Source organism: Anas acuta, chromosome Z, assembly GCF_963932015.1.
Source record: "Anas acuta chromosome Z, bAnaAcu1.1, whole genome shotgun sequence".
NCBI lineage: Eukaryota > Metazoa > Chordata > Aves > Anseriformes > Anatidae > Anas > Anas acuta.
Genome location: NC_089017.1, coordinates 62,880,173 through 62,894,078, shown reverse-complemented (window position 1 = coordinate 62,894,078; position 13,906 = coordinate 62,880,173). Strand labels below are relative to the sequence as shown.

At 44.2% G+C, this 13,906-nt stretch overlaps 1 protein-coding gene across 2 annotated transcripts in view; it reads right to left on the bottom strand.

Moving 5' to 3' along the window:
* Nucleotides 1-9,703: 9,703 nt before the first annotated feature.
* Nucleotides 9,704-13,906, bottom strand: part of MTAP (methylthioadenosine phosphorylase) — a 48,472-nt gene continuing 44,269 nt past the window's right edge. For both annotated transcript variants that reach the window (XM_068666667.1, XM_068666666.1), the window contains exon 8: nt 9,704-10,725. In XM_068666667.1, coding sequence (XP_068522768.1) covers nt 10,687-10,725 — 39 coding nt within the window. In that variant the 3' untranslated portion in view covers nt 9,704-10,686. The remainder of the gene's footprint in view (nt 10,726-13,906) is intronic.

Here is a 13,906-nt window from a genome sequence, read left to right as displayed (position 1 = left end):
AAACTTTGATTCTTGCCCTATTTGGAAGACTGAGCCATTTATAACACCAGCAAAAGTCTCAAATCAGTTAGGAAGGAAAGTTAGTTCTGAAAATACTCAGTCACCTCTGTGCATGCCAAACCCTTAATGGCACTGTGCAAAACGCAGATTGCAGTGATGAATCGCGTTGTGGAATGAATGGCAACATACATATTTGGCTCCAGATCCAAAATGTCACTTCTTTGGCCATTTTATTTAGGGTAGCACTCCCCTCCCCTCCCATTCCCTCCCTGGCCCATTCCTTACTTCCCACCAATACCCACCCCACCCCCTCCCCTCCCCTCCCCTCCCCTCCCCTCCCCTCCCCTCCCCTCCCCTCCCCTCCCCTCCCCTCCCCTCCCCTCCCCTCCCCTCCCTTCCCCTAAACTCCCCTCCCCTCCCCTAAACTCTCCTCCCCTCCCCTCCCCTAAACTCCCCTCCCCTAAACTCCCCTCCCCTAAACTCCCCTCCCCTCCCCTAAACTCCCCTCCCCTAAACTCCCCTCCCCTCCCCTAATCTCTCCTCCCCTCCCCTAAACTCCCCTAAACTCCTCTCCCCTCCCCTAAACTCCCCTAAACTCCCCTCCCCTAAACTCCCCTAAACTCCCCTCCCCTCCACTAAACTCCTCTCCCCTCCCCTAAACTCCCCTCCCCTAAACTCCTCTCCCCTCCCCTAAACTCCCCTCCCCTAAACTCCCCTACACTCCACTCCACTCCACTCCCCTATGCTCCTCTACACTTCCCTCCTCTACACTCCCCTCCCTACACTATCCTCCACTACACTCCCCTCCCCTACACTCCCCTACACTCCCCTTCCCTAGACTCCCCTCCCCTACACTCCCCTAAACTCCCCTCCCCTACATTCCCCTACACTACACTCCCCCAAACCCCCCTACACTACACTCCCCTGCACTCCCCTCCTCTATGCTCATCTCCCCTGCACTCCCCTCCCCTGCACTCCCCTCCCTACACTATCCTCCCCTACACTCCCCTCCCCTACACTCCCCTACACTCCCCTCACTATCCTACACTATCCCAACACTATCCTACACTAGCCTACTCTCCCCTACAATGCCCTACATGCCCCTGCCCTGCCCTGCCCTCCCCTCCCATTCCCTCCCTTCCCTCCCCTTCCCTCCCCTTCCCTCCCTTTCCCTCCCCTTCCCTCCCCTTCCCTCCCCTTCCCTCCCTTCTTGTCCTTTTCTTTCCCCCTCTCTTCTCTTCTCCCCTCTTCTTCTCCCCTCTTCTCCTTCCTTTCACGGATCTGAACGCAGAAGGGGGAGAAGCGTAACTCCAGATAAAGCGTAAATCCATTCTGCTGCTAGACCTGTTGTGAAAACAGAGAGCTAAGTATTTGGACGAGAACATGCTTCCACCTGCACTATGACCTCCACAACTAGATATGGAGCCATATCAGCCAGAAGGAAGTTTCCTTCACAGCTGCTGCTTCTTACACTATCTGGACTCTTACTTTTACTCTTACTTGCCTTTCCTGCATTAGCACCAAAAAAAAAAAAAAAAAAAATTTTGGAGATTACCTTTGCCATCTGATGTCTTCGTTTCCAGAAACTACCCTGAATCACCTTTATGAGAACCGTCCACACTGCGAGCATGGGTGTTGCAGTCAGGCCAGATATGTCCCTTCTACGTCAATAACCAAATCTGTCAAGTTAAGAACATGGAATTAATGAAAAGGAAATCCTTCTATTTTGATCTGAGTTCACTTTTTTTTTTTTTTTTTTTTTCCTAGACCAAGAAGAACCAGCAAAAGTCGGGTGAAAAATGAAATGAAAAATGTTAAGGCCAGGCAGCTTGCTCACTGCAAGTGCTAATCTGAAAGCAGATGGAGTGCATCTTCATACACTCCATCCTGAGACACTCCACTCAACAGGCCAGACCAGCTGATGAAGTGCATTGCTGTCCTGAAGTTTCATGTGATGGGCTACTTTTAAGTCTCTTGTTTATGCTGTAGTACTTGAGGTCTATGGCAGGACCACAGCACACTCTTATTTGTCTACCCTTCTTTCTTGATCGTGTGTGCGAAAGAGAGAACGTGCAGAGGCCCTCAGCCACATGTTGCACCTGTCACTCTGTGCAGCTACATCACTGAGCCAAAGTACCAAACTTCATGCTTGTGAAAGGACTTGACACAAACTACAGAAGACTAAAAGGAAGCATCCAAACACTTACAGAAGGGTGGGCCCTCTCGATGCACCTCAACGTGGGATCCACAAGTCCTCACGTGGTTTCATCCAGCACACTTCTCTGTCCCTCCTTGCTAAACTTGCTCAGAGGCAGCTGTTACCAAGGTGTCACAGTGACATCATTCAATTCTGTTTCTGAAGTCATCACCGTAGGCCCCTGGCAGCGGCAACACAACACTCTCTGTTGCTAATGTGAATGTCTCAGAAACAAGTAGAGAAGTACCACTCTCCCCAAGCTGACTTTAATTGGAGTAGTTCCAAAATTATTCTCTGCCCCCCTACATCTGGGGAAGGTGTGTGAGAAATCTTTTCCTTAAGAAAGGATTACAAGCAAAAAAAAGCTTGCTTCTGATACGTTCCCCTTCCTTTTAGAGCTGTTCACCTTTGATTTCCAAGGAAGAAAAAAGAAGGTGAATGTCGCGTTAAAGGGGTGTAGCTGATTAACCGTCACGGGCCCGTTTGGATTCAGAGTACTGAACCAGTCGGACATTCACCAAAACTGGGGGTCCGTTCGGACATTCACCAAAACGTAATAACCGCCTGGGGGTCCGCTCAGACATTCACCAAAAACGTATTAACCGTCTGGGGGTCTGGTTAGATTCAGAACACTGAACTATCACGGATAACCACCCTCACCCTAGTTGCATTAATGAGAGCTATCACAATGCAATCAAGTATGGTTTATTACAGCAACAGATAATCAGGTTCTTTTGGATTGCCGGTGATAGTGACTATCTGCAAAAGCAAGCTAGTATGCATGAAATACACAGGTGTTACAGGTGTGGGTTCTAGGTGTGGGTTCTAGGTGTGGGTTCTAGGTGTGGGTTCTAGGTGTTCTAGGTGTTACAGGTGCGCAGCCTAGAAATAAACGCGTTAAAAGGATCAAAGACTCTATAGAGATTTATAAGCAAATATTCAGATCTCACCCAAAGGCGTCCCAATGGGGGGGGAAGAGAGGCTCAGCCCGTCGACTGATCCCAGGAGTCAGGAGGTCCTAAGGATGTTGTATGTCCTTGGGATGGTATCTCCCCTGACGATGGTATCTTCCCTAACATCCCCTCTCTCTTGGGCCAATTTATATTATTTTCTGTCTTCTAGGTGGAGCTTGAGTGGCTCTAGTCAAGCATATCTTAGTTATGATTGGTGTAAAGTTTTCCCGTCTCCGTTTAAAGTAATAGGCTCTGAGAAATTCAGAGCGCATGCTCAGTGAGGGGTGGTCGCACCTTGGAGGCGGGTAGCTTTTGGGATGGAGGTGTGTTTTGGTATTATAATGATATTATAATGAGGAAAAAGAACACTAGGGTACAGCATTTGTCAAAACATGACAGGTCTTTGGCTTAGGGTGGCAAAAAGTGCAGCTTTGTGCACAAGAACAATCGAGGCCCCACCTGATTACAGAGCCTAGCCGTGGTGTCTCCACTCCACTCCACGCTCTGTGGTGTTCCTTAGAGCTAGCACACCAAGTTTCCCCAGCGCGATAGCATCTAAGGTTGGGAGCCTAGGGAATGCAGTTATGCCCTACCCTGAAAGCCTCTTCAATGCTGTACCTTTTCCTTAAAAGTGTGAATGTTAGTTTTATTTTCCTAGTTACTTCAGGCATTTACACCACAGTGAAATCAACAATTCTCCTCCTCTGAGTTGGGAATATGAAATAAGCCCAATTATTTAGGAAGCCTGAAAAAGGAAACTATACATTTCCTTGTTAAACACCTTGTTGCTTCTGAAACTTTTCCAGTACTTTGCAGCTGCAGTGCTTTTCGGTGGGTGGGCAGCCGAGCTCCATCACGGCCACTCTCTCACTCCCCCTCCTCAAAGAGAAAGGGAGAGAAAATACGATGCAAAGGGCTCAAGGGTTGAGACAAGGACAGGGAGATCGCTCAACAAGGATCGTGATGGGCAAAGCAGACTCAGCATAGGGAGACAGTAAGATTTCTGGCCTAACTACTACTACTACCAGGCTAGACAAGTGAGAACCAAAGGAAAGAAACCAAAAACACCTTCCTTCCCCCCATCTGAGCTCTTCCAGCTCCTCCCCCCGTGCAGCGCAGGGGAACAGGGGGACTGGACTGGGGGTTGTGGTCAGTCTGTAGCACTTCATCTCCACCACTCCTTCTCGGTCCCTCTCTGCCCCTGCTCCACGTGGGCTCCTCTCCACGGGCTGCAGCTCCGGCCCGGGGCCTGCTCCTGCGGGGGCTCTCCATGGGCCGCAGCCTCCTCCAGGCCACATCCACCTGCTCCACCGGGGGCTCCTCCACCCATGGGGGGGCTGCAGCGTGGAGATCTGCTCCATGGGGGACCCATGGGCTGCAGGGGGACAGCCTGCTCCACCAGGGATCTCACCACAGGCCTCAAGAGATATCTGCTCTGGCACCCGAAGCACCTCTCCTCCTCCTTCACTGACCTTGTTGCCTATAAGGCTGTTTCTCATTCCTCTCACCCAGCTGCTGTGAAGCAGTGTTTTTTCTTTTTCTTTTTCTTTTTCTTTTTCTTTTTCTTTTTCTTTTTCTTTTTCTTTTTCTTTTTCTTTTTCTTTTTCTTTTTCTTTTTCTTTTTCTTTTTCTTTTTCTTTTTCTTTTTCTTTTTCTTTTTCTTTTTCTTTTTCTTTTTCTTTTTCTTTTTCTTTTTCTTTTTCTTTTTTTCTTTTTCTTTTTCTTTTTCTTTTTCTTTTTCTTTTTCTTTTTCTTTTTCTTTTTCTTTTTCTTTTTCTTTTCCTTTTCCTTTTCCTTTTCCTTTTCCTTTTCCTTTTCCTTTTCCTTTTCCTTTTCCTTTTCCTTTTCCTTTTCCTTTTCCTTTTCCTTTTTCTTTGTCTTTTTATTTGTCTTTGTCTTTGTCTTTTCCCTTTCTTCAGTATGCTCTCACACAGGCTCAAACAACATAGCTTATTGGCTTGGCTCTGGTCAGCAGCAGGGCCCTTATCTAACATGGGGCAGTGTCTAGATTCTTCTCACAGAAGCCACCCCTGTGGCCCCCTGCTACCAACACCTTGCCACGTAAACTCACTACAAGAGCTCTCCTCAGTCAACGTGGAAGGAGATCTGCCGCCTGACATGTTGTTACTTGCATATTGATCTCACTCCTCAGCGACAGTTCTCCATGTTGTGTGCATGGATCTGGACAGTTCATTTATTTCCATGCTCTGGCATTTCCTTTGGTGCCCAGTGGAAATTTTTACAAGGAATCAATTGGCTAATGATCCTTCCTAGTCCTTAGCTAATACTTGCACTTCTCCTGCATCGTGCAACTGTGCTATTTACAATTATTCACTTCTGTTCAGTCTTGCCTCCCTATACATGGGGAAAAAAAGTTATGATTTCAGTTATTTATTTCTAAAACACCCACTGCTTCCCAGATGCATTTCCATATATCCCCAAGAAAAATGATGTAAGAGAAACAGACCCATTCTTCCTGTGCTGCTGTCCAGGGATGATCTCCTTCTGCCTAAAGCCATACAAATCAGTGAGTTAATTTAGGACAATTTCACTGAATTATAAGTAGGTTTGAAACACATATGGTTAAAACTTCATTAGCTAAAACTTCAACAGGCTTTGCACAGTTATAATCTATCTTGCATGACATGTGCAATTTAGAGAAGCTGTTTCATTTCCTTTGGTACAATTTATGTACCTGTGGTAAACATTTGTTGTTTAAATGAAGCTTTAAAATGTAACACACTGGGAAACATGCACATAGAAACCAATCAGATCCTGAAAGTTCCTGCTGAAGAAGCATTTAAAAAAAAAACAAAAAAAAAAACACACAGTATTTGTTACATGAGGTGTGAGTATAAAACTGCAAATATATACTAGTTCATTGGTAGCATGAGGAAGACATAACGTTACTGTAAGAGGAGCAGTGGCAGCAGACACCCTTGAGATGTGTTCATTTTGGAGTCTGAACTTTTTGAAGATGACAACAGGCAAGAAGTAATTTTCCAAGAATTTCAAGCTATTTGTTAAGACTGATTCTGTTGCTAAGATGTAGTGGCAGTGTGTTATCATAGAATCACAGAATAGAAGGGGTTCGAAGGGACCTCGAAAGATCATTGGGCCCAATCTCTCTGCCAAAGCAGGTTCCTTATAGCAGGCTGCCCAGGTAGGCATCCAGATGGGCCTTAAATATCTCCAGAGAAGGAGACTCCACAGCCTCCCTGGGCAACCAGTTCCAGTGCTCCGTCACCCTCACCGTGAAGAAGTTCTTTTGCATGTTGGTACAGAACTTCCTGTGCTCCATCTTGTGACCACTACTCCTTGTCCTGGTCACAAGATAGAGCACAGGATGTTACGTACTAGATGAAGTCAACCCAAATCTGATGAATAATAATTGTAAAAAATAAAGCTGGCACGGAGCATGGAAAAAAACAAACAAACAAACAAACATGACAGTCAAATGGAAGAAAGGTAATTTCCAATAATGAAGTCTTCTGCATGTCACTGTTTCTTTTTTACCAGAGACAGTTTATGAACTGCCACAGTTCTCTGCTAGAATGTTTACTTGGTGTTAATAATACAGTACCTTAAATTTGTGTCTTCTTCTCCACCATACCTATTTCCTACCACAAAGCACTTATAAGTGCTTAGAAATAAATTAAAATTGGTTATATTGCTATCTTTATATAATTAAGCACTACCTAAATTCCTCTCACCAGTTACCATCTTCATGGTGTAATCTGATGAATAAACATGTTCCCACATAATTCAAGGAGTATGAAATGTATGAAACTTTGCAAAAACACATTGCATACTAACACCATGGTACTGACATTCTGTGTATTAATTCTGCAGGAGACACCTTCAAATACCATGCTTGTGTTGACAAGGCAAATATGTATAGTCTATCCTTGCTGTGAAGGCAAGAAATTTATAGTGGAAAGGTAACAGTAACCATGGACCTGCCCTGAGCAAGTGTCCTGCAATACCATAAGTACTCAGTATACTAAACAAAAAAATTAATGCCATGATTATATGTCACTATGGAATTTTAAAAATCAAGAGATTGAAAACAGAATCCAAGAAACAGCATTTTCTTAGAGCATCAGAGCATGAACTTGATGGCTCCAAACCATTTCACTAAGTGGCTAAAATAACACAGCAATGAAAATTACTGTTAAGGTCAGACAGCTGATTTGGCTAGATACCATAAACAGCAAAAGGAATGTTGCATTTGTAGCCTTCTCCCTGTCAAGCTTCAAGGTCTGGCACCTGCAGTTTAAGTCGTTTAAAAAACAGACCAGAAAATATGGTAAATTGATTAATCTATTTTCCCCAGTATCTTAAAAGCACCTACATGTATACTATTTTTGCTAGGGAGGAAAGTGTCCATCTATAAAGGGCTTCACAGGAAGAGTGGCTATCTAACAGAACATGACTAACGTTAGCATAAACGTTAGCAAGCTAACTGCACAAACCCCTTTGGATATATATATATATTTAATTATTTATTTATTTTGGGTATGTATTTTGTTTGTTTATTTTTCAATGTTATTAGGAGAATTAGTGACAAGAGATGAGGAAAAGGCTGAGGTGCTTTAATGCCTCAGTCTTTAGGGGCAAGACCAGTTGTTCTCTGGATACCGAGTCCCCTGAGCTGGTGGAAGGGGATGGGGAGCAGATTGTGGCCCTCGCAATCCACAAGGAAATGGTTGGTGAACTGCTACTCCACTTAGATGTATGCAAGTCAATGGGGCCGGATGGGATCCGCTTGAGGGTACTGAGAGAACTGGCAGAAGAACTGGCCAAGCCACTTCCCATCATTTATCAGCAGTCCTGGCTATCAGGCAGGAGAGGTCCCAGTTGACTGGCAGCTAGAAAATGTGATGGCCATCTACAAGAAGGGCTGGGAAACTACAGGCCTGTCAGTACAACCTCAGTGCCAGGGAAGCTCATGGAGCAGGTTATCTTGAGTGTCATCATGCGGCACTTACAGGGCAAGCAGGTGATCAGACCCAGTCAGCATGGATTTATGAAAGGCAGGTCCTGCTTGACGAACCTGATCTCCTTCTATGACAAAGTGATGTGCTTAGTGAATGAGGGGAAGGCTGTGGATGTGGTCTACCTTGATTTCAGCAAGGCTTTTGACACTGTTTCCCACAGCATTCTCCTCAAGAAACTGGCTGCTCTTGGCTTGGACTGCTGTATGCTTTGTTGGGTTAGAAACTGGCCGGATATCTGGGCCCAAAGAGTCGTGGTAAATGGAGTTAAATCCAGTCAGAAGACGGACACTAGTGGCATCCCCCAGGGCTCAGTACTAGGGCCAGTTCTCTTCAATATCTTTGATCAATGATCTGGACGAGGGCATTGAGTGCACCCTCAGTAAGTTTGCAGATGACACCAAGCTATGCGCATATGTCAATCTGCTCGAGGGTAGGAAGGCACTGCAGGAGGATCTGGATAGGCTGGACCGATGGGCTGAGGTCAACTGCATGAAGTTCAACAAGGCCAAGTGCTGGGTCCTGCACCTGGGGCACAACAACACCAAGCAGTGCTACAGGCTGGGAGATGAGTGGTTGGAAAGATGCCTGGCAGAGAAGGACCTGGGAGTATTGGTTGACAGTCAGCTAATATGAGCCAGCAGTGTGCTCAGGTGGTCAAGTTGGCCAACAGCATCCTGGCTTGCCTAAGAAACAGCGTGGCCAGCAGGGCTGGGGAAATGATTGTCCCCCTGTACTTGGCTCTGGTGAGGTTGCACCTCGAGTACTATGTTCAGTTTTGGGCCCCTTGCTACAGGAACGACATCGAGGTGCTCGAGAGAGCCCAGAGAAGGGCAACAAAGATGGTGAGGGGTCTGGAGAACAAGTCTTACGAGGAGCGGCTGAGGGATTGTTTAGCCTGGAGAAGAGGAGGTTCAGGTACCTTATCACTCTGTAGGTACCTTAAAGCAGGCTGTAGCAAAGTGGCGTCTATTCTCCCATGTGCCTGGTGACAGGACGAAGGGGAATGGGCTAAAGTTGCGCCAGGGGAGGTTTAGGTTGGATATTAGGAAAAACTTCTTTACTGAAAGGGTTGTTAGGCATTGGAATAGGCTGCCCAGGGAAGTAGTTGAGTCAACATCCCTGGAGGTATTTAGAAGATATTTAAATGTAGGGCTTAGTGATATGGTTTAGCAGAGGACTTGTTGGCGTTAGGTCAGAGGTTGGACTAGGTGATCTTGGAGGTTTCCCAACCTAAATGATTCTGTGATTCTGTGACTATTAGGAGAATCTGTACCTTTCATGTTTCTGTTTTTTTCCTTGTTTAGCTTGTTTTGCATTCTGATCCACTTTTGTTTCAGTGATCATTGATGTTTCATGGATGTAGAATCTTAAGTTCTAAGCAGCACAATATATTCAAAGTTGTACAGTATGTTCCAAAATTACTGTAAATAAGTGGTGTTTACAAAGTATCACAACTCATTCCATGAAGGGCAAGTCAGTGCTAGACAAGCAAAATTCACACTGGATGACTAGAAGTATGTATACAGAAAAAAATAAATCAATTTTCCACACTGTTCAGAGAAGGATATGTTTGTTTTATTTTTTTTGACAAGAATCAGCAGGTTATTTTATTGAAGACAAACTGTTTTAATAAATGCATACATTCAAAGCACTCAAGTACATTCATCATTTAAAATAGAAACTAAAGCCAGGGTTGTTCAGGTCAGGGAAGCAGCAAAAGGCCAGCACGGTGTTCAGGCCCTTGGCAGCGATGTACCTTTCTGTATAGTTCTGTAAATCACATAACCGCATCTTCAGGCACAAATTTGGCATAGGCATTTGCTAACATTTTTTGTAATAAGACTGCTCATTCATGACACAACTGCAGCTGTGAAAGAACCATGATGATAAGGATTATTATTATTATGATTATTATTATTATTGTGGATGCCCCATCCCTGAAAATGTTCAAGGCCAGGCTGGATAGGGCTGTGAGCAACCTGGAAAGTGTCCCTGCCCATGGCAGGAAGGTTGGAACTGGATTATCATTAAGGGCCCTTCCAACTCAAACCATTCGGTGATTACTACTATTAAACTGTTTCTTCTAGCACACAAACAAAAAAACTGCGTATCAAAAATACTGAAATAAAAATATGGATAATGTATAAAAATAGTATAATTTTATTATGAAATTACATACTAATTTTTCTGGTTTGTTTCTGAAGTGAATGGTAACCAGTATCCCCATCAGACGAAACAATAAGATGCAGAAATAGCAAAGCAAATACCATACTTGTGAATCTGCTTTCTACTGTCCAATGAAATGATATAGTACAGGTATTCCAAGTTTAAAACATACTCAAAACCTAACTTTCACTATTTTGTAGATTACTAAGCATGACCAAGATTACAAAAGCTGTCTTATACATTGTAATTGGTCAATGTTTACACCATTCTTTCATACTTTTCATGGTATTCGAAGATATTATCCCCTCTGGAAATTTGGAAGTAGTCCACTCTTCCTTGTGAGGACTCAAACTTCAGTCCATCCAGGCTGTTACTGCTTTGGCAGAATGACTGAACACTGCACAGTTGTCTGAAATACAAAATCAAAGTAAATGAATATCTCCTCTGATAGATTTACTTTCAGTGTAAAGGCAGGCTACATAGCTTCCTTTCACCTTGCAAACAGGTGTACCCCTTTCCATATGTGTAGCATCTCCAACTTCCCCAAACACCGTAGATGCTAAAAGAATTCTGAGGGTTCAAGAACTTGTCACTACAGCTTTATGTAGCTGTATGTAACGTGCACATTGGTATTGAGAACCAATGATCATACTGTAGGAACACAAGACTAAAATTAAGGCTTTTAGGCTTGCAGGCTACAAATGAAAAAATGTGCAGCTTTTGTTTTTCATCTACATACATTGCATTCATATAAAGCTCTTCATAAATGTCATCAGAATGCTCTGAAAGTGAAGTTCCCTAACAAGATGATATTTACATGATTGGTTCATCAACAATTTTCAAGTACAGCTATCAAGAACAGAAAACCTTTCTCTAAAGGTGCATTGATTAGGAGTGAATTAAATGTTCATGATATGCAGAGACAGGCAACTTTGACATCAGCCACATTCAACAGTAGGACCTGGATAAACTTTTAAACTTCAGTTTTCTTGAGAGGTCCTTAGCCTGCAAGGGCCACAGTACACAAACTGATAAAACTACAGTTAAGTGAACTCTCAATTAATTTACTTTCCACCTTATTCACCTGAGCCAATTCACTCTAGTCATATAAGTAGGCTCACCAATTGGGAGTTTTTTTTGGGAAAGAAAATTAGTCAAGAACATCCTTAAGATCAGAGCTTGAGATACATACATTATGAATGTAGGTATCAATCATAAACTAGAAAAAATGACTGAAAAAGCTAACTTTTATGCCGTTTGACTTGCCAGGTACCAAACATATTATAGTCCAAGTACGTCAAAGACGAAGTGTGCTGAAATATGTCTATGTATACCTTGCCCAATCTAAACCATCCTATAGTATTTACAGCTCTCTTATCTGAGTAGACCATTCCCTCTTATCAGAGAGCTCTGACAAACATCATTTCACAAAGGCTGGTACAGTAGTTTAAAAAAGGCAGGTAATATCTGCAGGATTCCTCACATAGTCATTAAGTTCACCTGAGGAGCATTCACAGAAGTTCTGATGCCCTACTATAAGCTGATTTTCTTGCATGTAAATAGTAAAAAAAATCAGTTACAACGTGAAGTTCATTTTACCATTTCAGCACAGATTCTCTTCCAAACCTCAAAGGTATGAATCCTATCGCAATAAAAGTACAAAGCTCAATTCACAGTTGTGAGCTAAGAATCTTTTCAACAAGTCAGTTTTTCTCTCTCACCAATACTTTTCCCAACAAAGATAATAAGAATCTATTATACTAGTTCAATTTGGAAAGTGTCTGTTGTTACAAATTTGTTTACTTCATTCAGTAGTAAGCCCATATTTTCCTTGATCAGCTTTTGAAATCATACAATGGCTGAAGATGTTCTAGTTGTCTTTGATGTCCCTTCGAAGTGTCAATTACAGGCAAACTTTCATTTCCCTCAAACCATCTGTATATGCCTTGCTTCTGGATTTCTCCTTTCTTTCTGGTCTTGCTTCTGGATTTCTCCTTTGTAGCTTGGTCTTGCTTCCAATTCTTGAATTCTTTATTTTTGCACTGGAGCTCTGTTCCCTGTTTCGTGATTGGTCTCTGTTTGGATCACTCTTACACTTGGAGAATGCTGCCCTTAAATATCTGCTAGCCTTCCAGAGCTCTTTGCCTCTTCAGAGCTGCCTCCCATGAGATGCTACCTACTTGTTTACTGGTTAAACAAGTATGCTCACCTCAAGTTCAGCATCTGTGCTCTGCTATTTGCCTTCTTTGTTTCCACAGGATCTTGAACTCCATGATTTTGTGGGCATTACAGCAGTAACCGCCAATGATTATCATCTTACTATACAAATGTTTTCAGTGACCAGAAGATCCAACTGTGCATACAGTCACAGAGTGGTTAAGGTTGGAAGGAGATCATCCAGTCCAACCCCCTGCCAAGCAGGGTCACCTAGAGCATGATGCACATGATCACATCCAGGGGGGTTTTGAGTATCTCCAGAGAAGGAGACTCCACAGCCTCTCTGGGCAACCCGTTCCAGTGCTCTGTCACCCTCACAGTAAAGAAGTTCCCCTTCATATTCAGCCAGAACATCCAGTGCTTCAGTTTGTGCTCGTTGCCTCTTGTCCTGTCACTGGGCACCACTGAAAATAGTCCGGTTCCATCCTCTTGACACTCTGCCTTCAGATAATCATATACATTGATAAGATCTCTCTGTCTTCTTGTCTCCAAGCTAAACAGGCCCAGCTTTCAGCCTCTCCTTGTATGACAGATGCTCCAGTCCTCTAATCAGCTTGGTAGCCCTGTGCTGGACTTAGACCAGTAGCTTCATGCCCCTCTTGTACTGGGGAGCCCAGAATTGGACACAATACTCTAGGTGTGGCCTCACCAGGGCTGAGCAGAGAAGGAGGATCACCTCCCTTCACCTGCTGGCAACACTCTTCTCATTGTACCTCAGGATACCATTGGCCTTCTTGGCCACAAGGGCACATTGCTGACTCATGGTCAGCATGCTGTCCTCCAGGACACCCAAGTTCCTCTCTGCACAGCTGCTCTCCAGCACGTCAGCCCCCAGCATGTACTGGTGCTTGGGGTTATTCCTCCTTAGGTGCAGGACCCTGAACTTGCCCTTGTTCAATTTCATGAGATTTCTCATCACCCATCTCTCCAGCCTGTCCAGGTCCCTGTGAATGGCAGCACATTTCTCTGGGGTATCAGCCACTCCTCCCAGCTTTGGGTCATAAGTAAACTTGCTGAGGGTGCACTCTGTTCCATCATCCAAGGCACTGACGCATAAATCAAACAAGATTGGACCAAGTACCGACCTCCTGCATTGCTGACTAAACCCTCTGAGCTCAGCCTTCTAGCCACTCCTCAATCCACTTCACTGTCCACTGATCTATCCTGCACTTCCTGAGCTTGTCCACAAGGATGTTACGGGAGACAGTGTCAAAAGCCTTGCTGCAGCCAAGGTAGACAACATCCACTGCTGTCCCTGCATCTACCAAGCCAGTCACCCCATTACAGAAGGCTATCAGATTGGTTAAGTACGATTTCCCCTTGGTGAATCCATGCTGACTATTTCCCGATCACCTTTTTATCCTCCACATGCT